The 24,814-nt window shown below is 37.4% G+C and overlaps 1 protein-coding gene across 3 annotated transcripts in view; it reads left to right on the top strand.

Annotated features, from left to right (window-relative positions):
- Positions 1–1,189: 1,189 nt before the first annotated feature.
- gnptab (N-acetylglucosamine-1-phosphate transferase subunits alpha and beta) overlaps positions 1,190–24,814 on the top strand; it is a 45,724-nt gene continuing 22,099 nt past the window's right edge. For 2 of the 3 annotated variants that reach the window (XM_058986216.1, XM_034032989.3), the window contains exons 1-12: positions 1,190–1,543; positions 3,891–3,976; positions 4,262–4,381; positions 7,591–7,632; positions 7,982–8,184; positions 9,916–9,974; positions 14,457–14,591; positions 22,714–22,875; positions 23,417–23,596; positions 23,844–24,014; positions 24,121–24,244; positions 24,431–24,631. In XM_058986216.1, the coding sequence (XP_058842199.1) occupies positions 1,415–1,543; positions 3,891–3,976; positions 4,262–4,381; positions 7,591–7,632; positions 7,982–8,184; positions 9,916–9,974; positions 14,457–14,591; positions 22,714–22,875; positions 23,417–23,596; positions 23,844–24,014; positions 24,121–24,244; positions 24,431–24,631 (1,612 nt within the window). In that variant the 5' untranslated portion in view covers positions 1,190–1,414. The remainder of the gene's footprint in view (positions 1,544–3,890; positions 3,977–4,261; positions 4,382–7,590; positions 7,633–7,981; positions 8,185–9,915; positions 9,975–14,456; positions 14,592–22,713; positions 22,876–23,416; positions 23,597–23,843; positions 24,015–24,120; positions 24,245–24,430; positions 24,632–24,814) is intronic. The other variant, XM_058986217.1, reaches the window with a different exon arrangement.

Raw genomic sequence — 24,814 nt, 5'->3', positions numbered from 1 at the left:
TCACTTATATGATGTCTGCAATCATTCTGAGTTGTCGATAGTGTGTGCTTTAAAAAAAACTCTCTCTCTCTCTCTCTCTCTCTCTCTCTCTCTCTGTCTCCGTCTCTCTCTCTCTCTCTCTCTCTCTCTCTCTCTCTCTCTCTCTCTCTCTCTCTCTCTCTCTCTCTCTCTCTCTCTCTCTCTGCATGCTAGATCAGCCAAAATAGCCTTACAGGAATAAGAGCTGCCAAGACCAAGTTTAAGACCACTAGGTGGCAATCACGAGCAAATTATGGTTTGGGTTGTGGGTCAGATAAGCAGAATCATTCACCGATTATATATCTGTGGTGATCATAGACTGCACACATGCCAAATTCATTTGACACCATATACTGCAACTTTTACCTTCAATTATAGCATTTACTACAGCCTTTATGGTCATCACTTGAGTGTAAGAGTACCATTGTCAAACACTCTTATAAGGGGAGTTGTTACCTCCAACAAGGGAATCAAAGCCAGTCCCACAAAAGCCAGAGTCTTGGATATGGAAGCTCCTGCTATCCAAGTTGCCTACTATCTGCCCCAGTCAAAGCCTGTCACATCTGCTATTTTATGCCCGACGTGACTAAAACTCTTTTACCAATATAAATGTTTACTGTTGTATAACAAACAAGTTAACATAGGTCTCTTGTAAGTATACTGTTCCATACTGTAATAACTCAGTAATTACATAGATAGCATGCAACAAAATGCTTAATTCGAAAAAAGATAAATATTCGCAGTTGCTAGTTCCTAATTATACTGCATTTACACACGTAGTTTTATATTAGCAATGTAATTACTATGTATCGTAAATAGAATATCAGTGTAATTATAGTGTTGCTAAGGGTATCTGTAAGTAACCTGATGCCAGGCATGGTCAGCTACAAAACATTTAAGGTGATCTGCAAATCACAAGATCATAATAAATCAAACCAGCTTCTAGTTTGGCATGTTCAGTCGATTTGAAGGCATGCCAGTCTTTTTTTTTTTTTTTTACCACACAAAGCTCTACAGTTTTAAATACATATAATAGTGTTTTTTCATGACAGACAAATAATCATCCATTTTCTTTTCATTGTGTAATAAATCCTCCTTTACCACAGAGGGAGCTAGTTAAGATCTATGGCTCCCATAGATCTTAACTCACCCGCTCGGTCTGATAGAGTAGTCTCTCTTTCTTACCAATATCACTGAATGTTGGTGTGCTTTGTGTGTGTGTGTGTGGAAGTTGTTAACAGTTACATCAGTCAGGTGATGAGCGTGTGATATATCGTATGTTTTTAGTTGTTTTTTTTCTTCTTATACATTTTTAATCAGTTTTGTGGTGAAGTTGTTGCTGAATTCGAGTGGAATACGGACGACGTATGGAAAGCTGAGTGATGACAGGTTTGCCATGTTTCTAAATTCATTGCTTAAATTGCTTCAGAGACAGACTTATACCTGTCTGTCTCACCGATATGGACTGTATCTTTGCTTTGGAGGCATTGTCCTCATGATCGTGTCTGGATTCCAGTTCGGAGAGGTAAGTTTATCCAAGATCAATCAAAGTCATTTTTGCAACATTAACGCCAAATAATAATAATAATAATAATAATAATAATAACGTGTTATGTTTAGCTGTCACTGTTTTTTTTTTTTTAATTTAAATCCGCTAAGACTGAATATGTTTCCTGGTCTATACAGCGTTTGCAGAACTTGTTTAAATCGTGTCAAGATGTACCGGTTACAGGACACAAACTGTTTTGAAGTTGTATTGTCTGTGTGTGTGTGTGTGTGTGTAGACTGTCCTGTGTTTGTGGAACAAAAGGCAGCAGGTACTGTAAAATAATTCAGGTCATGTCAAAATAAGATATATTTTATTAACAACCGCTAAAAGACCATGTTGAACCATGCCTTCTACTTCCGGGTATGTGTAGGTTATAGAATTGATTCATGGTCACACAACGACTCAAAACTGAAAGCTGAAATTCAAATACATTTTTAGAGTGTTGTCTCAAAATGTAGTGCAAGAGGCGCGGGTCTGTTCAGAGTGGCAGAAGGCATGGAGGCGGCTTGATCTGCAGCTACATTTAGGTAATGAAAATAAAGTGGATAGACAGCAGTTTTGCATGACTTTAGCCTTTGTCAGACCTTATTGACAGTCCAGTTTGTAAAAGTATATATTTTTAACTTTAGGGATAAAGAGCTTCTTCCTTCTTGAATTTAACCTGCTTGCCACTGCTACTGTGTATACCAAAAATAAATGATCCTCCTACTGCAATATTTCGTCTGCAAATTGAGCCCAGTCAGATGAAGAATCTGAGGTTGATGATTCATAGGTCAAAACTAAGCAGCCAACAATGTGGTTTCCAGCCCAAGTAGTTAAAAACTTTTGAAAATAAAAGGACACATTATATATAATGTATGTACAGTATGTGTGTGTGTATATATATACACATACATACTATATATATAGTGTGTGTTTAAATTGGTGACTAAAAAAAATCAACATTTTTTATATAATAAGCAAAACTAAGTAAATAAATACAATTATGCATAACATTGTTATATTTTAAACCCCTTTGCAATACGTATTTACTCCCCAACTATTCAAAGTATGAGATTAGACTGGAATTCATCAGGACAGCTGGTAACTGTAGACCTCCATTATATATGTGTGCAAGGATGAAAATTTGGAAAACAATCAGCTCATCCATTTGTCTTTACAGGCCCCAGTTAATTATAGTTTGAGCTTAATCTGACATTGGAGGCTTGCATTTGTACTTAGCGTGATGGAACAGCTTGTATTTACAGTATTAAAAAACTTAGATTTTGTCAACATCTCATTCAATCTGGTTTTCTTTAAATACTGCAGTGTGTCAAAAGGAAAAAAAAAAACCTAAACATATTTATAGCCACAAGTCTATATTTAAAAGTGGGGAGGATTTTATGCAACTTGAATAAAGACTATATGAAATGTGTGCTTGTCCTTTCTCTGATTTGTGAAGTTAAACTCATGGCTAATACCTAGACTGATGCAAACAGCTATACTATGGAAATCGTATTAAACTGATGCTTTCTGGTACATAATCATTTTTTGTACTTTCGGTCAAACGGTTTAATTGCATTTGAGGCCATTGGCGTGAATCTGATCTAGAACACCAGCTAGCTTGCAAGAATACTGTATAGTGTTGTATGGTAAAAAAAAGTTTGCATATCTTCTGTAATGTAAAATAAATAAGAAAAATAGAGCCAGGGATAATTCTGATGCTAGTAAGAGGTAGGCCAAAAATAATTTTAAAGCCACAATAATTCCTTTAATGCTCTGTCTACACTACAGGTTTTTAAATCTGTTGCTCATCAGAATGCCAACCAAGTTAGTGACTATTAAACCAGGTTAAAAATAAATACCTGTTTTGGTGTGCTAAGCCCCCCTCCCGAGTTATACACAAAACTAGTATAACAGGTTATATATACGAGTCAAATGCACTTAAATGAGTACCAGAAACAACACATACTCAAAACATTTTGTCTGAATATAAAGGCTTTGTCATGTACAGATCTCATCTTCAATACAAAGATTTACAAATTTTGAGCATGCTGGTGCTCCAACACAGGAAACCATTGAAATTAAAATGCAAGGCCACAGTTTCACAGTTGTTTGTCTGCATACTTCTTTGAGGGAGAAAGAGATGCTTTTAAACTACAGCATACTGAAAACTGAAAAAAAAGATGGTCTGTTTTTCAATGTAATTTACTTTGATAAGCTGTGGATCATGCATGTATATCTTCATTTCTAATATCTCCAAACATGGCCACATAGCAGTTCTCTGCACCTGTAACATACATATTTTACATAGAGTAGGCCACTTTCTTCCTTTCATCCACAGGTTGTTGTAGAGTGGAGTCGGGACCAGTATCATGTGTTGTTTGATTCATATCGAGACAATGTGGCAGGCAAATCATTCCAAAACAGGTAAGTCTGTAATAATGTCTTCTCTAGTACATTTGCTCTTTAAAATAACCACCAAGAAATGAAGCAGATATATAGAAAAATAAATGAATTGCTTCACAGGTTTTGCTCCCTTTGGAAATGTAGTTAATAATGCCATAATATTATGGTAAAATGAAGGGAGGAAATATATATATATATATATATATATATATATATATATATATATATATATATATATATATATATATATATATATATCTCTCTGTCTGTCATTTTGTGCTGTGCTTTTTTTTTTTTTTTTTTTAGACTGTGTCTGCCTATGCCAATTGATGTGGTTTACACCTGGGTAAATGGTACAGATGTAGATTTAATCGGAGAACTTCGTGCAGTGAGGGAGCAGATGGAGGAGGAGCAAAGGGCGATAAGGTAAACTGATCACTTCAAACAAAGTGTTCTCTGGAGCTGGGTACTGCACAAGCCTTTCACCCCTGGGTTTGAATCCAGCGCAAAACTACAATGCACAACTTGATGCCTGGCACATTTGCAGGAAATCTCAAAAAGGTTTTAGATGGGCATGAAGACTGAACTGCTCCCTCCCCACCCAAGGTATGTTTAAGGCATGCTCAAGGGCAGTGTGTGGAAAGATGTTAGTTGTACTGTCCCTGCCCATTGAATACATATACAGTACATGACTTATTGTAAGTGCAGTTTCCAGACCACGAATACAAATTGAACACATTAGTACCTAGGTGTTAATTGTTTACAATTTAAATGTTTAATCATTATCCAAATAATACAAGTTCAGAATATTTCCTAAACATTTAACTGTAGTCAAAACTGTCCAAATACAAATATACAGTAGGTGTTGGCCTTTGTATTTGTGTCTACACTAGTAAGTAGACACATAATGTTGCAGTAATTTAGAAAAAAACCAAACACAGGAGGTCTTATCAAGATGGATTTTTAAATTGGCTACAAACATTTCAAATATATAAAAGCTTAAAGTTCAAATGATTAGGAAAATAAAGATAATCTAACACCTCTAATCCCAGAATTTGTTGGGGGGGGGGGGGTTGTAGGTTGAAATAGTGACTCTTCAAGACTAATTTCAATACACAAATAACATTGAGCTAATATACTAGATTTATGCAGGTCTGTTTGTTTCAACCTATATACAGTGCCTTGCATAAGTATTCACCCCACTTGGACTTTTCCACATTTTGTAGTGTTACAACCTGGAATTAAAATGGATTTAATTGGGATTTTTTGTCACTGATCTACACAAAATAGTCATTAATGTCGAAGTGGGGAAAAAAATCTACATATTTTTCAAAATTATTTACAAATAAAAAACTGAAAAGTCTTGATTGCATAAGTATTCACCCCCTTTGCTGTGACACCCCTAAATAAGCTCTGGTGCAACCAATTGCCTTCAGAAGTCACATAATTAGTTGAATGGAGTCCACCTGTGTGCAATTAAAGTGTCACATGATCTCAGATTAAATACACCTGTTTCTGGAAGGCCCCAGAGTTTGTTAGAGAGCATATCTAAACAAACAGCATCATGAAGACCAAGGAGCTATCAAAACAAGTCCGGGATAAAGTTCTGGAGAAGCTCAAATTGCACTTTGGAGTACAGATCTTGATAAATCTGGCCCAATATTATTTCTTTAATCATGAGTTGTCAGACAACAGGCCATGTTATACTAACCTGCGGTCAACTTCATGATTAAATAATTTCTTAAAAGCAATTGATACTTTACATTGTAGTCTGTAATTAACACACATCCACTGTGGTGCTCTTAACTATCAAAACATGTACACCTTGGGGCACGATTTTATTTGAAAATAACATTTAAAAAAAAAAAAAAGATTGGTTTATGTAACGTTTTTTAAAAAATGAATGAAATGTATTTGCTTACGATTGTAAATTGCCCTGGATAAGGGCGTCTGCTAAGAAATAAATAATAATAATAATAACCCGGACGCTCCACAAAGCTGGGCTTTATGGAAGAGTGGCAAGAAGAAAGTCATTGCTGAAAAAAAACCCTTATCAAATCCCGTTTGGATTTTGCCAAAAGGCATGTGGGAGACACAGCAAACATGTGGAAAAAGGTTCTCTGGTCTGATGAGACCAAAATTGAACTTTTTGGCCTTAAGCGCAAAACGCTATGTGTGGTGCAAAGCCAACACTGCTCATCACCCTGAGAACATCCCCACGGTGAAGCATGGTGGTGGCAGCATCTTGTTCTGGGGATGCTTTTAATCGACAGGGACTGGGAAACTGGTCAGGATTGAGGGCAAGATGGATGGAGCCAAATACAGGGAAATTCTAGAGGAAAACCTGTTTCAGTCTGCAAGAGACCTGGGACTGGGGCGGAGGTTCATCTTCCAGCAGAACAATGACCCTAAACACACAGCCAAAGCTACACTGGAGTGGTTTAAAAACAAGAACCTGAATGTCTTAGAATGGCCCAGTCAAAGTCCAGACCTCAATCCGATTGAGAATCTGTGGCAAGACTTGAAAATTGCTGTTCACCAACGGTCCCCATCCAACTTGACAGAGCTTGAGCAATTTTGCCAAGAAGAATGGGCAAAGATTGCAGGATCCAGATGTGCAAAGCTGGTAGAGACTTACCCAAAAAGACTCACAGCTGTAATTGCTGCCAAAGGTGCTTCTACCAAGTATTGACTCAGGGGGGTGAATACTTATGCAACCAACAAATGTCATTTTTTTTTGCTTAATTAACTTTTGTGTCACAATAAAAAATATTTTGCACCTTCAAAGTGTTAAGTATGTTGTGTAAATCAAATGGTAAAAATCCCAATTAAATCCATTTTAATTCCAGGTTGTAACACTACAAAATGTGGAAAAGTCCAAGGGGGGTGAATACTTACGCAAGGCACTGTAACTTTCTGATTCAATTGTTACAAACTTTCTATCTCAAATTGCACTTTGGAGTACAGATCTTGATAAATCTGGCCCAATGTTATTTCTTTAATCATGAGTTGTCAGACAACAGGCCATGTTATACTAACCTGTGGTCAACTATGATTAAATAATTTCTTAAAAGCAATTGATACTTTACATTGTAGTCTGTAATTAACACACATCCACTGTGGTGCTCTTAACTATCAAAACATGTACAACTTGGGGGCACGATTTTGTTTGAAAATAACATTTAAAAAAAAAAAAAGATTGGTTTATGTAATGTTTTTTAAAAAATGGTCTTACAGAAGCAGGTTGCACTTTGTGTTTGCCATTTCATTACAAAGCACATGTTGTGACCTTTATATCATTCTGAAACATTTAGTTTTTGTACCTATTAAGTCGGCATAAGATTTGTATCTGGAAATTCACACTCATGTTTGGAGAACAAAATGCAAGATCCTCATAACTTCGGTTAAGCATTTAATATATTGCTGTACCGTTTAGGTTTTTATTTTAGTTTTACTGTTTAGGTTTAAACTTTTACAACCTTAGTAATTGCTTTGTGACTGTGGCCCCTACAAAAAGATATTCTGGTCACAACAGGTTTGAACATGAAGTGTTTGTTTTGTGAAAAGATTTGCTTATGGTTGATATGAAGGCATCTGAAATAGAAAACTGCTGATTGTGGGTTGTTTTACCATAGAGAAAGTCTTGGGAGCAATTCTACTGAGAAGCCAAAGACAAGGTATGTGGGATATTTTCACAAGCTTTAGAGTAAATAAGTATATTCACTAAATGTTTAATACATGCAGATCTCAAATGTGCTGTTTTGAAAGGAACACGTGTTAGAGGAAACATCTGTTTATTTATATATATATATATATATATATATATATATATATATATTAGTAGGCCATGGTGAAATCCTTTTTCATGATGTTGATAGCTCTAATTTTGTATTTACATCTGTGGCAGTGGATATATGTCACTGACATACATTTATTAAGAAGTAGGAACATCCTTTAATGTATGTGTGGTTTTCTAAAACTAGCTTTCTATTAAAGGTATTTTTTTTTCTTTCTTTCTTTTTAAAGTGAGAAGCCGGAATGCTTTTTATCACACTGTATCAAGGTCCCAATGCTCGTCCTAGACCCAGCACTGCCTGCCAACATCACGATAAAGGAGCTGCCGTCATATTCTCAATCCTTCCAGTCTGCCAAGCAGATACTCCATGTTGCCAAGCCCAAGAATCCCTCTACGAATGTCACTGTGCTCATTTTCAACACTCAGAATGAAGGTGGGCTAAGCGTTTCATTATTTCTGTCGCTGATGCATATGTCATACCTAGTATGATGGAGGCCCCTGTGTGTAACAGTTGAGACTTTTGGGCTAATGAAGGCTATATCTTCAGAACTGCTTACTTAGATTTGGATAGGCATTTGTGAAATCTGTATACAGTATAACCATTGCAATGTATTGGAAATAAACCTAAATAAAAAGTCTGAATTAGTTTTATATCTGCTTAGCAACGCAGCATAATTTAACAGTGCGATTTGGCATTTTTACATCTAAAATATGTTCTTCCACATACTACAAATATAGGTCTTCTTTACCTATATTTTCAAGGCACTGACACCTAATTAACTAAGCTGTTACTATAGTGTTGCTATAGGCCATTTCTGTAATACTTGTTTTTCAGTATCCATGAAAATCCAGTATTAATGAGTGACGGGGAGAAGCAGCCCCAGTCCTACATCCTTATATTACCCCAGTTTCCCATTCTGGTGAAAAGCTAAAGTTGTACTTAAATAGGAATTTATAATTGAAAAATTGCTAATTAGTTCCTACGAGCAAGCTTTATAAAATTAGATGGAGTCAATTTCTCTTGAAGGGTGTTTAAAGCCCCCAGAAAGGAAAATGATGTGAACTAATGAGAACAGTGTCCTACATTTAAAATATATGTAAATAGGATTGTAACTGGTTCTTGTTATATTGAAATATATTTTTTTTTTCTAAAGAGAAGAAAAGTAATTGAGTTTTAAATCACTTCTTGGATGATTTTTCGAGTCTTGGAACACGATAAAAGAAACCCTTAAATTGACGAGACATTTTGAACAGTTCTGATAACATATCTGTACTGTTGGAATTCACCCCTTTACACCTCTAAAGGATTTGGGTAATAGTGTTGGTGTTGATAGGTTTACTTGCTTAAAGAGCAATAAGTTTAGGTACAAAAATACACTTAAATAAAAGTCACTTCATTAGATAAGTGCCTTTATTAAATGCCTATTCTCCTTATTACAACACAGTGAATCAACATTAATAAATGACTGTACTTGTTCCAATGAATTATTGGCCATATTGCTGCACAGTTGCATTCTATAACTCACTTGGTCCACTGTGATTATTTAAAATCAGTAGTTTTCGGATCATATTGAACCATTTTATACACAGCTAGGTTGTAGCCTATGATTATGTTATTTAACATATTGTGAATGTCAGTGACTAGACAACACTTCCTATTGATGATCCTTTTCAGTGAGCTATGGATATATTTATGTTTTCAGGCACTCATAGTTTGAGCAGTGTAACCGAAAAAGCAATCATTTTAGGCAGTTAAGCTGGTTATTTGAATAGTAAGTTTAGTAAGCAAAGGTAGTAAACCTGTTGGATAGGTTGCTTATGAGAAACCGGTTTTCAGATGCACATCAAAGGAACACAAAACCAATTTTTGCGTCAGAGCTGTTCTTTCATTAGAGAACTGCAGAAGCTGTCATGAGTCATGATTGTCATGAGTGAGTTCAGCAGTGCCCAGCGAGTATCGCGGTAGCACTGGAGTCGTGTCAAACCGGGACATTGTGATTAACAGGACAGATGTTGTGGTTGCTTTTACTGATTTATATATCTTTTTATACTGATACAATTTTACCCTCCATGCACTGCATACTCCGCTGGCTTTATATTCATGGCATGTCTCCCAATCAGGTTTTCCAAGACTTTAACTAATCACTCTTACTTTATCTTTCAGCTGATGAAGCCCATTCAGCAAATGAAAACAGCAAGCACTCTGTTTCAAGAGGATACCTGGTGTGTATTCATTTCAAAAGAGCTGCCATATGATACAAATAAATTAGGCTTGTTTAGGTTGTTTTTTTTTTGTTTACTGTGTGCCAGTACATGATAATGTATGAAAAAATGAATATGGATGAGAATATGAACTCCATTATAGCCTAGCATATGTTGGTCATTACCTTTAGTTAAATTTGCCATTTCGTAAACCACACAGTCTAGTATTGTGTCGGATCCATCAACTGATATGGTGAGCCATGTTTTTTTCTTGATGATACAATTATCCATATAGCGATGTCTATTTCAGTGCACCTTGATATGCTAGTTATTTTATTTTGCTAGTCTGCAGTGCTAGACAATGTGAGCGCAGAGATTTCAGTTTTTGTTGTGAAAGACTGTCTCATTGATTTTAATACACACACACACACAACACGGATATAAACTGTTCATTATATTAATTGAATGTATTAATGCGGTACATAAAATAGATTTTTATATTACTGTTCTGATCAAACACTACTATGTTGGTAATTTATTCGGTTCCGTATACCTCAGAAAAAAAATGTTTAGTCTTAATTTGATACACATTTATCTCAGTAAGTTTGCTTTGGGTAACACTATAGTATTTTTTTTTTTTTTTTTTTTTAAAGCCACAGTGTGTATCCCTCAGTTCTATTCAGTTTTATACTACTAAGTTATCCTATACTTAACCTTCTGCACACACAACTTTGTTGACAATCAAAATTAAGCTATCGTACAATTGAACTGTTGTGAACTAGGTACCCACTACATCTTGCAACAGTTGGAGGTTACAAATGACTTCTCTCAAGATGGCCAACATTTTTAAAAGGATTTGTATGTTTACTATATTGTGATGTATGTTGCACATGATGTATTATGACTCTTGTATTGTGGTGAAATGTACATGAAAAGTACTATTTTCCCACTGCTAAAGAGAGTATCCTATATACAGTGCCTTGCAAAAGTATTCAGAACCCTGACCAATTCTCTCATATTATTGAATTACAAATGGTACATTTTTTATTTTAAAACACTGAAACTCATAATCAATTATTGTAAGGTGACATTGGTTTTATGTTGGGTAATATTTTTTAAGAAAAATAAAAAACTGAAATATCTTGCTTGCATAAGTATTCAACCCCCACACATTAATATTTGGTAGAGCCACCTTTCGCTGCAATAACAGCTTTAAGTCTTTTGGGGTAAGTATGTACCAGCTTTGCACACAGTGTCTGAGTGATTTTGGCCCATTCTTCTTGGCAGATTTGCTCCAGGTTGTTCAGGTTGGTTGGACGACGCTTGTGGACCGCAATTTTCAAATAGTGCCACAGATTCTCAATGGGATTGAGATCAGGACTTTGACTGGGCCACTGTAGGACATTCACCTTTTTGTTCTTGAGCCACTCCAATGTTGCTTTGGCCTTGTGCTTGGGATCAATGTCCTGCTGAAAGGTGAATTTTTAGCAGACTGAAGCAGGTTCTCTTGCAGTATTTCCCTGTATTTTGCTCCATCCATTCTTCCTTCAATTTTAACAAGATGCCCAGTCCCTGCTGATGAGAAGCATCCCCACAGCATGATGCTGCCACCACCATACTTCACTGTAGGGATGGTGTGTCTTGAGGCATGGGCAGTGTTAGGTTTGCGCCACACATAGCGCTTTGAGTTTTGGCCAAAAAGCTCTATCTTGGTCTCATCTGACCACAAAACCTTTTCCCACATCGCAGCTGGGTCACTCTCATGCTTTCTGACAAACTCCAGACGTGCTTTCAGATGGTACTTTTTGAGTAACGGCTTCTTGTCACCCTCCCATACAGGCCAGTGTTATGTAGAGCTCTTGATATGGTTGACTGGTGCACCATTACTCCACTCCCAGCCACTAAACTCTGTCGATCCTTCAAAGTGATTGTTGGCCTCTCTGTGGCTTCTCTCACAAGTCTCCTTCTTGTTTGAGCGCTGAGTTTTGAGGGACGGCCTTTTCTTGGCAGTGCCTGGGTGGTGTGATGCAGCTTCCACTTCCTGATTATTGATCCAACTGTGCTCACTGGGATATCCAAACACTTGGATATTATTTTGTACCCTTTCCCTAATCTATGCATTTGTATTACTTTATCTCTAACTTCTGTAGAATGCTCTTTGGTCTTCATTTTCCTTCAGATTCACAGTCTGACCAACGATCCTTCAACAGTGGTGTTTTTATCCAGAAAATGTGACAGGAACTTTAATGGTTCACAGGTGGAGGCCAAATGTAAGGTAATTGTGTCCTCGTTAGGGCAATTTCTTTCATTGGAGTAAACTGGGAGCTTCCACAGCACAGGGGTTGAATACTTATGCAAGCAAGATATTTCAGTTTTTTTTATTTTTCTTAAAAATATTTCCCAACATAAAACCAATGTCACCTTACAATAATTGATTTTGAGTTTCAGTGTTTTAAAATTAAATATCAAACAGAACGCAATTTCAATGTACCATTTGTAATTCAGTAATATGAGAGAATTGGTCAGGGGTCTGAATACTTTTGCAAGGCACTGTATATGTGTGTGTATATATATACACTACCGGTCAAAAGTTTTAGAATACCCCCATTTTTCCAGTTTTTATTGAAATTTAAGCAGTTCAAGTCCAGTGAATAACCTGAAATGGTACAAAGGTAAGCGGTAAACTGCCAGAGGTTAAAAAAAAAAGTTGAGGTTACCAGAAACTGAAAAATAATGTACATTTCAGAGTTATACAAAAAGGCCTTTTTCAGGGAACAAGTAATGGGTTAACAACTTACAGCTGTTCTGCAGCAATGGAAGTAAATTAAGCCTTGAAAGTTGATGCTAACAATTCCTACAGGTGTCCCAACTTTTGTTGATTACTTACAAACCCTCTGTCTGTATAAAAGCAGTGTTGGAACAGACTGTGTTACTACACCCTCTTAAGCATTATTTGGACAGTATTGTACCGCAGGAAGTAGTATATTGCTGTCATAATGGCGAGAAAAAGGCAATTAACAAAGGAAGACAGACAGACCATTATAACCCTTAAAAGTGTAGGTCTTTCCTTTAGAGAAATTGCAAAGAAAGCCAAGGTGTCAGTGAGTACAGTTTCCTACACCATCAAAAGGCACTTGGAAACTGGAGGAAACTCTGACAGGAAGAGGTCTGGCCGACCCAAAGCCACAACAGAATCAGAAGACAAGTTTCTGAGAGTCAACAGCTTGCGTGATAGGCGGCTCACAGGACAACAGCTTCAAGCACAGCTTAACACTGGTCGAAGTAAGCAAGTCTCAGTTTCAACTGTGAAGAGAAGACTTCGAGCTGCAGGTTTGACAGGTCGAGTGGCAGTAAGAAAGCCATTGCTAAGATGGCAAAATAAGAAAAAGAGGCTTGCCTGGGCCATGAAGCACCGCCAGTGGACTACTGAAGACTGGAAGGTGGTCTTATGGACCGATGAATCAAAATTTGAAATCTTCGGTTCATCACGCAGGGTTTTTGTACGCCGTCGAGTAGGCGAAAGGATTTTTCCTCGGTGTGTGACACCAACTGTCAAACATGGAGGAGGAAGCGTGATGGTCTGGGGCTCTTTTGCTGGATCCAGAGTCGGCGACTTGCACAGAGTGAGTGGCACCCTGAACCAAAACTGCTACCACAGCATTTTGCAGCGCCATGCAGTACCCTCTGGTATACACCTAGTTGGTCAGGGGTTCATCCTACAGCAAGATAATGACCCAAAACATACCTCCAGGCTATGTCAGAACTACCTTAGAAGAAAAGAACAAGACGGTAGGTTTCAAATCATGGAATGGCCAGCACAGTCTCCAGACTTAAACCCCATCGAGCTGGTTTGGGATGAACTGGACAGAAGGGTGAAAGCAAAGCAACCTACAGTGCAACACATTTGTGGGAACTTCTGCAACAGTGTTGGGAAGAACTTTCCGAACAATATTTGATTTCCATTGTAGAAAGAATGCCACGAGTGTGTTCGGCTGTTATATCTGCAAAAGGTGGCTACTTTGAGTCAAAAATTTAGATTAAATTTTGTTAAACAAAACGATTCCATGATTTCTTTTTTATCTCCAATTGTTTATCTGTTCTATGCTTTAATTTCAGAGTACATTGAGACATTAAACTGCGTAAATTTCAATAAAAACTGGAAAAATTGAGGTGTTCTAAAACTTTTGACCGGTAGTGTGTGTGTGTGTGTGTGTGTGTGTGTGTGTGTGTGTGTGTGTGTGTGTGTGTGTATATATATATAATATATATATATATATATATATATATATATATATATATATATATATATATATATATATATATATATACACACACATTATATTTATATATATATATATATATATATATATATATATATATATATATATAATTTTTATTTTTTTTGTAGTTCACACATTCACGGCCATTACAATTTACAAGGCTAAACATCTGTCTGATACATTTTCTATTGTGGAATAAAGAATCCAATCTTTAATGTTCTAGACAACTGATAAAGAAGCGCCTGGTTTGGTGCTCATGCAGAATCTGGCATTCCTAAGTGGATTCCCAGCATCATTTAAGGAGACTGAACAGCTCAGAGTGAAGCTTCCACAGACCGTCACTAGTAAGATAAAACAGGTAAGGCTGAATAATAATCACTTATGATGCAATCTATAAAACTTCTTGGCCAAATCTGCAGAAATGTGGACTTTTATAAACAAGTTTTTCCAGATGCTGTAAACATTCTAACAACAATGAAAGAGAAAATAATGCCTTATACTAATTATACTATAAATGTGTTTTTTATATATATATATACAGTACTGTGCAAAAGTTTTAGGCAGGTGTGAAAAAATGCTGTAAAGTAAGAATGCTTTCAAAAATAGACATGTTAATAGATTATATTTATCAATTAACTAAATGCAAAGTGAGTGAACAGAAGAAAAATCTAAATCAAATCCATATTTGGTGTGACCACCCTTTGTCTTCAAAACAGCATCAATTCTTCTAGGTACACTTGCACAAAGTCAGGGATTTTGTAGGCATATAGTCAGGTGTATGATTAAACAATTATACTAAACAGGTGCTAATGATCATCAATTCAATATGTAGGTTGAAACACAATCATTAACTGAAACAGAAACAGCTGTGTAGGAGGAATAAAGATGGGTGAGGAACAGCCAAACTCAACTAACAAGGTGAGGTTGCTGAAGAGAGTTTACTGTCGAGTGTCATACACCATGGCAAGACTAAGCACAGCAACAAGACACAAGGTAGTTATACTGCATCAGCAAGGTCTCTCCCAGGCAGAAATTTCAAGGCAGACAGGGGTTTCCAGATGTGCTGTCCAAGCTCTTTTGAAGAAGCACAAAGAAACGGGCAACGTTGAGGACCGTAGACGCAGTGGTCGGCCAAGGAAACTTACTGCAGCAGATGAAAGGCACATCATGCTTACTTCCCTTCGCAATCGGAAGATGTGCAGCAGTGCCATCAGCTCAGAATTGGCAGAAAACAGTGGGACCCTGGTACACCCATCTACTGTCCGGAGAAGTCTGGTCAGAAGTGGCCTTCATGGAAGACTTGCGGCCAAAAAGCCATACCTCCGACATGGAAACAAGGCCAAGCGACTCAACTATGCACGAAAACACAGGAACTGGGGTGCAGAAAAATGGCAGCAGGTGCTCTGGACTGATGAGTCAAAATGTGAAATATTTGGCTGTAGCAGAAGGCAGTTTGTTCGCCGAAGCGCTGGAGAGCGGTACACGAATGAGTGTCAGCAGGCAACAGTGAAGCATGGTGGAGGTTCCTTGCAAGTTTGGGGCTGCATTTCTGCAAATGGAGTTGGGGATTTGGTCAAAATTAATGGTCTCATCAATGCTGAGAAGTACAGGCAGATACTTATCCATCATGCAATACCATCAGGGAGGCATCTGATTGGCCCCAAATTTATTCTGCAGCATGACAACAACCCCAAACATACAGCGAAAGTCATTAAGAACTATCTTCAGCGTAAAGAAGAACAAGGAGTCCTGGAAGTGATGGTATGGCCCCCACAGAGCCCTGATTGCAACATCATCGAGTCTGTCTGGGATTACATGAAGAGAGAGAAGCAACTGAGGCTGCCTAAATCCACAGAAGAACTGTGGTTAGTTCTCCAAGATGTTTGGGCCAACCTACCTGCCGAGTTCCTTCAAAAACTGTGTGCAAGTGTACCTAGAAGAATTGATGCTGTTTTGAAGGCAAAGGGTGGTCACACCAAATATTAATTTGATGTAGATTTTTCTTCTGTTCACTCACTTTGCATTTTGTTAATTGATAAATATAAACTATTAACATGTCTATATTTGAAAGCATTCTTACTTTACAGCATTTTTTCACACCTGCCTAAAACTTTTGCACAGTACTGTATATATAAGCCTGAAATGGAATTCAGCAAAGCACGCAACTGTACACAAAAGGTCATGTGAAAGGGGCACAACTCGGTATAATGTTCAGTCCTTCAGACCGTGCCAATCCAAGGTATTCCCGCGTCCATGTTTTCAAGTTCTGTATTACCTGCATGATTTGAAAATTAAATAAAAAATCAGCACACATATGCGCATCCCGGGGACTCGGACATCTGCGAACCTGAGAGTCCCAACAAACCCAGGGTCCCCAAGAGCACATCAGCACAGTGCACATGGTGTCCAGCCATGGTTCTGAATTCAACCTGCCCATGGTCTTTCATGTTTGTTTGGTTATTGGTATATTCAGGCAAATATAAATACATATGATTTATTTGCAATAGAGATCAAAAGGACATTCTTTCAAGTATGACTATGTTTTAATTATAAATGCTAACATGGATTAAAATAAAATGAGCGCAACATGAAACGGGAAATAAAACAAACTACAGCAATGTTTAATAACTGCATTATAACAGCCACCTTGCCATGGTAAAATGTACTGTACTTTATGTTCAGTCTCATTTTATCTAGTAGAGATGGGGGAAGTGGTTTGGAGATAAAACTGGCACAACAATTGGCTGCTGTTCTCCACTCCAAAACCACAACTTCTTCTTCTTCTTCTTCTTCTGACACTTTTATCCAAAGCGACTTACAGAGACAGGGTAAATAGGACCTTGGATGTTCTCTTATCTGTTTTAAAAAACATTGCACTGCAGGTGGTCATCAATGTGCATACTTTTTATATTACAAATATCATGCTAATAGTATTTAATTGTATTTATAATTTACATATTTAATTTAACATCATGTAATGAAAGAAACTACAAAATGATATTACAAATACCAGAAGCCATAATAGTAATACAGTATGTAATGTTAGATTTTGAAATGCCAGATTTGTTCAGTTTTTCGTATATGGAAAACTATAAAGTGTTATGTAATTCAATATGTTAATGTAACGTAACATTATTCAGCAGGTTTCATTCGACTTTATGAAGCAAAATTAGTTAATTCTATAGAGTGATGCAAAACTTTTGGCCTACTGTCGTCAAATTGTAGACTGATTTCTCACTCCATAGTAAATGAATGACAAAGGCAATTTGCACACAATGGAAAATACAACTCACCATGTTCTTTAATTTCATTTTTTTTTTTTTCATAGGGGGTAGATGTATTTTATTTTTAAGCAAACAGAAGGATGTGTTTTCCTGTTTGTCCACTAGATGGTGTGGTTGCCATTTATTTCAAAGAAAAAAATACAAAACACCTTATGCTTTTGGTAAAGGTGCTATCTGATCTCTTTTGATGTGGTATTTTTCATTTTTTTGGAAGTGAAAGTTTAGTGTTTAACCCATCTTCTAGTTAAGGATTATTATGTTGGGGAAACGTATCCTAGGGGAGATACCTGTGACTATGGCACACCTTGGTGGACAATGTATGTTGCTAACTTGAGACTGGATCTGATTTTGACCAACTCAACACCGCACTCTATACATATTTTGGATTGAAAATTCCAAGGGAGATTCCTTATTGCACAGAAGTTCATATATAAGACTTCTGGTCATAAAGCTTCCAGAAAAACCCATCTGATATTTGTTCCTACAGACACAGCTGAAATAACTTGAACACTGGCAAACAGAACATGTATATAAGTTCAGTGGGTTTTCACACAGTCTTTAAAGGAATATCCACAATGTCTGGGTATTCTGGTAATGTGCTAATCCCTCGCCCTCAATTACACCAATACCACAGTGGGGTCTGCATGTTCTTGCCCCTGCACTGCAGATTACAGTATGCCACCTGTAATGACAATGTCATACAGCAGCAATTGTGAATTTCCTAAAAACACTTTTAATCAACAGCACTTCATTGTTCCTGGCAGCAGAAAATGAAAATTAACAGCAGGGGCTGCTGTTGTCTACCATTGAATGTTTTGGGAGACTAAATCCTAAACAAGGGTGCAACTGCAAAACGTAGACATGATGTGAGAATTAAAAAACAAACAACAACAACAACAAAACAAACACCAAAATTCTATTTATAATTAATGCAGCACAAGTTTTATTGAAAGTTATTTATTTTTGGCTTCTGTCCGGACACAAAATGTGTAGTACAAAATAAAAAAGCCAGAGTTATTTATATGTTCAAGCCAGAACATTCAGTGTTCATGAAAATGGGGTATTTGGTATACTCTATAAAGGCAATGTATCCTTTACTGTAATGTTAGCAAGTGTATCTGACAGATACAAAAATACATAAATAATAGTTATACAGTTTTGTGACATACATAAATCTACACAGATTGACTCTCAGATTACTCTCTGTTCTGAATATATTTAAATTAAGTATGATACTCTATTTTAGGGTACTACTGATACTGTTATTGTAATCAATGCTAGCAACTGTATCATTGCACCTTAATAACAATAACAAAGAACGTAAACAAGTACTGATTTATTTAACAGACAAACTATCTTTGATCAAAGTCAATGAAATTCAGTTAATAGAAGTACTGATATTTAATTTTACAGATCTCACAGCTATAACAATATACTTTATTAAACATTCATCTCCGCTGCCACTTGCCTGCCTACCTTTTTCATTTGTAGCAAACTAATTTTCCTAGCAAAACTATCGCCTAAATAGTAAACAAATACGTTATTGTTATTCAAACTACTGCATGCATTATTATTATTATTATTATTATTATTATTATTATTATTATTATTAATAATTAATAATAAACGTAGGATAATGTAGTCTAATTTCTAGACATAATTCCATCAAAAATATCTTGTTCACCATGAATAGTTTGAAGCATAGCACAGCTGCAGCATTGCAATAGTGGTCCACTTTGTTGGATTTGGTTTAATTTCCTGTTTATCAAATTAGAATTTGTAGAGATTTGATTTAGAACAAATAAGTTCAAACATGTTCTAACTAGTTTTTTGACCCCTATGGCCTACTATAGATTGCCTTCCGTTGTAACAAGATATTCAGCGTGTGAAACCTGCTGGTGAACAGATGGATTTCAGTTATAATTCACAAAATCCCAGTTTCTAGACACATAGCGCCCTCTGTGTGCAAAACACGTAATGGCTGATTAAACAAATCGCATCAGCCTGTTTTGCCGGAGATTCTGCTAGAAGATTTTTGCGCCGCTACGGTTGGAACATGCGTGTATACCACTGTACACCGGCTAAGGGTTTAAATCAATGCTTTCCCATGCTTGATGATGGATTGTCTTGTGATAATGGTATTAAAATGGGGTATTAAAATGAAATCCAATAGCTGTGTATGCTGTTTAACTTTTGAACAGCTGTTTTTTGTGGCGACCTGCCAAGACTGCAGAGAAAGGTTAACATGGTTTTTCCAACCTTCTTATGTCACTGTCTCTGTTTGAGTTAACATCTTGACAAACCCTTGCTTCGATAAGGTGTCAGTCTGGGACCATGGTAAGATGTGCTGATGAAACAACGTCTTGGGTCTCTGCAGCAAAATAACTTTAGATCAAAATGCCCAACAGTATACTTTGGACCTAAAAGAAATCGTCTTATTTAGGAACCAAGGCTGTAACATTATCAATAAGTTGACTGCCAGGTTAGCACGTATTTGTCCCAGGTGATCACTCCTCATTGATTGGGGTGTGAAATATGCAGTGAATATCACTTTTGAAACTGTTCATTGTGAATTAGTAATTTGTGCAGTCTGAAATGCAGAAGAAACCAAGACTTCTAAATGTAGATTTATTTGGATGTTTGTGAATTGTGTGCTTTGATTGGCTGATAGGGAGTAATAATTAAACACATGTGCCCCAAATTGCAGGTGTATCTAATTTGTTGTCCAGCAGCTGTAGGTGTGTTAACAGCGTGTTAACAGTGTGTTAACAGGGCAGCAGTGTGGAGTAGTGGTTAGGGCTCTGGACTCCAGACCGGAGGGTCATGGGTTCAATCCCCAGTGGGACACTCTGCTGCTGTACCCTTGAGCAAGGTACTTTACCTAAAATTGCTCCAGTAAAAAAAAAAACAACAACAACTGTATAAATGGGTAATTGTATGTAAAAATAATGTGTAAAAAAAATAATGTGATATCTTGTAACAATTGTAAGTCGCCCTGGATAAGGGCGTCTGCTAAGAAATAAATAATAATAATAATAATAATAACAGGGGTGTTCTATTACTGTGTGGGTATCCACAGATAGACAAGAGAGACACAGAGGTTGAAGTTGAAAACGCCACTAGGCGTCCAGGTTTTATTGCACTTTACAGGCGGCCACTACTAGGGTACCAGCAATGGTGGCCCTAGTGTGGGAGGATATACACCTAAGTGTACCTGAAAATAATAAAATGCAAAAAAGGCAAAACAGCTGACAAAATAAAAACTGGCCAAACACCCACCAAAGGGAGGTCCTGCTCCAGGAACATTCTCTCTAACACACTCTAAATAAACTTGGGTGGGATTCAAATCCCCTGAGTGAATCCCTTTTCGGAATCCCAAGAATCGTGGTTACACACGTGGTGGCCCTCGGTTTTGGTTCACTCCTTTTTAAGGCATGTGGCCAGTGTTAATTGATAATCAGTTAGTCAGTCAACACCTGGCCCCATGTTACACATGAATTTGAATTGGGCAGGGAGGGGATTCTAACCTCCCAGCCCGGTCCTGTTTAACACAAACTTAATTCCCTAAAGTTTTGTAAATGTTGAGTTTCCAAGTACGATATTATATTTAATTTTGTAGTTTATGCATACAAATATAATAAGTACTTTATTAAGTGGTCACTTCAATTGGTGTAGAATGGTGTCCACACCACAGGTAATTCCTGTTTGTTTCTGAAGGCTATTATACAATCTGAACATTGCCTGCATTGAAATATATTTCCTATGAATACACATTCAGTCTACTGTAGTAACCTGCAGTGCTGCTGGGTTACAATAACTTCATGGCTAATGCCTGTTTGTTGTATAGAGCACACCCCTGTGCAAAATAATTTGTCATGTTTTTGTTTAGAAAGCTATCTCCCGGGGACCCGACACTATATTTGAAATGCCCTCCGTGCAGTATTGCTCATCAAACTATGCCCATGCTTCTCGTCTTTCATTTGTTCCGGCTGTCCAAATGGAGGATCATGAGCCAGCCTGGTACTGTATTTAGAGACATCATTAAACTGAAAGTAATGTTGATGAAGCCAGCTTGAGTTGTATTGGCAGGGCCTCATCTGGTCTCCATGATATTCGCATTGCTGTGATCGTTAATATTGGTTCATGCAGCAGGTGGTGCTGTGCTACTGCAGCAAAAATGGAACCAGCACCGAACTCGCACAAAGCATGCAAGGATGGAGATCTGTTACCATTGCTTTGCATGGCAGCCTCAAAGATATTATTCTGTTTTTTGGGGGGTTTGTGAATGCAAATGAATAGTAAGTGATTCCTTTCGACTATGTGACCCAGCATCTTTAGTCTCATCATTAGTGTGGTGGTATCTCATGGATCTTGACAGTGTAGGGCACACCACATTCCCATAACCTAAATAAAGTGCAGGGATCAGTGAAAATGCTTTCAGAGCAGTGTTGGGTTTCTCTAGCTGCCTGGTCCCTGGGGCTGCATGGCATGAGGCGCAACATTACCTCAGCCTCTTCGGTCACTCTGCCATTAATTTTTCACAGATACACACGCACACTATACTTCCCTGGAAGAGCTGGCATTGTCAGTTCACAGGAAACAGTGTTTGGTTTCTTGGCACCAAAATTATTGGTGGGGATTGAAGCTCAATCCGTTGACACATGATTTAGGCCCCTGACAGCTGTGAACTTTTACTGGCAGGACAGCTGCAGGTCATATATATAAGATTTCTTTTTTCGGCTGTCCTTTTCTTGCATTGAAATGAAAAGATGTTCTCAGATCTGCCCAAGGTAAAAGGATGTTGCTGCTAAACCAGAGGCTGGTTATAAGAGTTGTCTCATGGGGAAATCTGCAGCTGCCAACAATCCTTGTTCGTTGATAAAATATTAGTCATTCAGTCTTTACTGCTGTCCATCCATCGCCCACCAGGGGTTACAGTGTATGTCTTCCTGAAGCAGCCATTAGGAATAATTTTCCTGCAATTAAAATGATATGCTTCATAGTATTTAAAGGTACTGTAACCGACTGGGCTCTGCAATTGGCTTTTTCCCAGTGAGTCTATTAGACAAATCCTTGTAGAAACCTAAAAACATACTTTTTTGCTTACACTGTTCAGAAATGCATATGCATACCAAGGAATTAGGTCAAGAAAATGAATAATTAAGTGAAATTACTTAATTTTTTCATCCCATGCAGTTGCAGCTGTATTCTGAAGCCAGTATAGCCCTTCTGATGCTAAACAGTCCCAAGGACTTCTCTGAACTGACCCAACAAGCAAAGAAGAATCTGACAATGGAAGGGAAAGAGCTCAGTGTCAGTCTTACTTATTTATTATGGGACTTAAGTGCTATCAGCCAGGTAATTTTTGCATGATTGATTGTGTTTTTTATCCCAGTGATATTTGTGTGATTGATCATCAAGCAGATTCAGTGAGCAGTATTTGTGCAGTTTAAAAAAAAAAAACAGGTGGTTCAGCCATCAAATGTGACTACAGTTTTTAAGGCCTTTTAACCCTTGCAGTGGTTGTAGAGTTATGTGCATTACAGAGTAATAAATACTGTAGGCATTTTAAATGCAAACATGATTTTTATTTGCTGTTCTGTCAATTATTGTACAATTTCATGGTAGCATAAAATGAAGCTGATATATTTTATGGTGTGGGTGGGGTGGGGCATCTTCAGAGATGAGTTGTCTTTTAGAATATATTCAATCACTTAATGAATTTATTTAACCCTTCAACCTTGGCTAAACTCTAAATTAGCTGTTACTTTGTAGTCTCAATATCAATAAAAAATGTTTTGAAGAAGATATATTCCATGTACTGTAGATCCTACAGACTAGTCCTATTAAAACAGGGTTTAAGCATGTACATTCATTACCAGCTTCACTCTTCTCAAAGTCCAAGCAGGATGAGGATATTTCTGCCAGTAGATTCGAAGACAATGAGGAGCTGCGATACTCCCTGAGATCTGTAGAGAGACACGCCCCTTGGGTCCGACACATCTTCATTGTGACCAATGGGCAGATCCCTTCCTGGCTGAACCTGGACAACCCCAGGGTTACTGTGGTGGCCCACAAGGTAACCATGACTACACATAATCCTTGTGTATGCTTTCAATACATACAAGCATTGGATTTAAATGTCTTGCAAAGTCCTTAAGGTAAATACAACAATATCAGTATCCCTACTGTGTATCATATTATATGAGCATAATTTATTTACTTGGCATTGGATTTGAATATTCCTGATATAAGAAAACATCATGAATATACCTATCTTGTTTTCATATGTTTTTTTTCATTATTTTCCATGCCTGTCCTTACAGGATATTTTCCACAATGAAAGTCATTTACCTACCTTCAGCTCCCCAGCAATTGAAAGTCACATACATCGAATCCCTGGGCTTTCTCAGAAGTTTATTTACCTAAATGATGATGTCATGTTTGGTAAAGAGGTATGGCCAGATGACTTCTACAGTCACTCCAAGGGACAGAAGGTATGCTGAATTATAGAAAAAGGTGGATCATTGTCATATATAATAGAAAGAAATAAAAATAATAAAAAAAATACAAAATTGTTCAGACTTTTTCCCTTTGCTCAAGGTGTACCTCACATGGCCCGTCCCAAACTGTGCTGAGGGGTGCCCTGGGTCCTGGATCAAAGATGGCTATTGTGACAAGGCCTGCAATCATTCTGCCTGTGACTGGGATGGGGGAGATTGTTCAGGTAACTGCATTAGTAAAACTCCTCATATGAAGGAATGATTGCTTCACTGGAATTCAATTGGAAGTAATATTTTAGTTCATGTGTATTTTACGTTTGAAAACATGAATCTACTTCACTGTAAAAATGAACAAATAAATAACGAATAATATAAAAAAAAAAAAATAGATTCTACACATTTTGTTGCAGGGGCTGCAGGTTCCCGTGGTGGAGGAGGAGGGGCTGTGGGAGAAAACCTCCCGGCCTGGCACTTTGGTGCTGGTGTTGGAGGGGTTGGGGGACTCACCTATTGTAACCAGGGCTGTGCCAATTCTTGGCTGGCGGATAAGTTTTGTGACCAGGCCTGCAATGTACTGTCCTGTGGTTTTGATGTAGGAGACTGTGGGCAAGGTAAGTGTTACTGGTACTTAAGTAATAATGTGTACATGGGTGTAGTCTTCAGGTGAATTGAACCCGGGCAAGTGGATTAAGAGGCTAAGACTGGAGATCAACTCTTTCAGTCCACAAGAGTTACACTCACTTCACCAGTACAGTACATTCACAAGTTCAATTATAATGTCAGTTTAGTATGTA

This window comes from Acipenser ruthenus, chromosome 14 (assembly GCF_902713425.1).
Source record: "Acipenser ruthenus chromosome 14, fAciRut3.2 maternal haplotype, whole genome shotgun sequence".
NCBI classification, from domain to species: Eukaryota; Metazoa; Chordata; class Actinopteri; order Acipenseriformes; family Acipenseridae; genus Acipenser; species Acipenser ruthenus.
The sequence above is the reverse complement of the archived record's forward strand: the minus strand, read 5'-3'. Positions and strand labels throughout refer to the sequence as shown.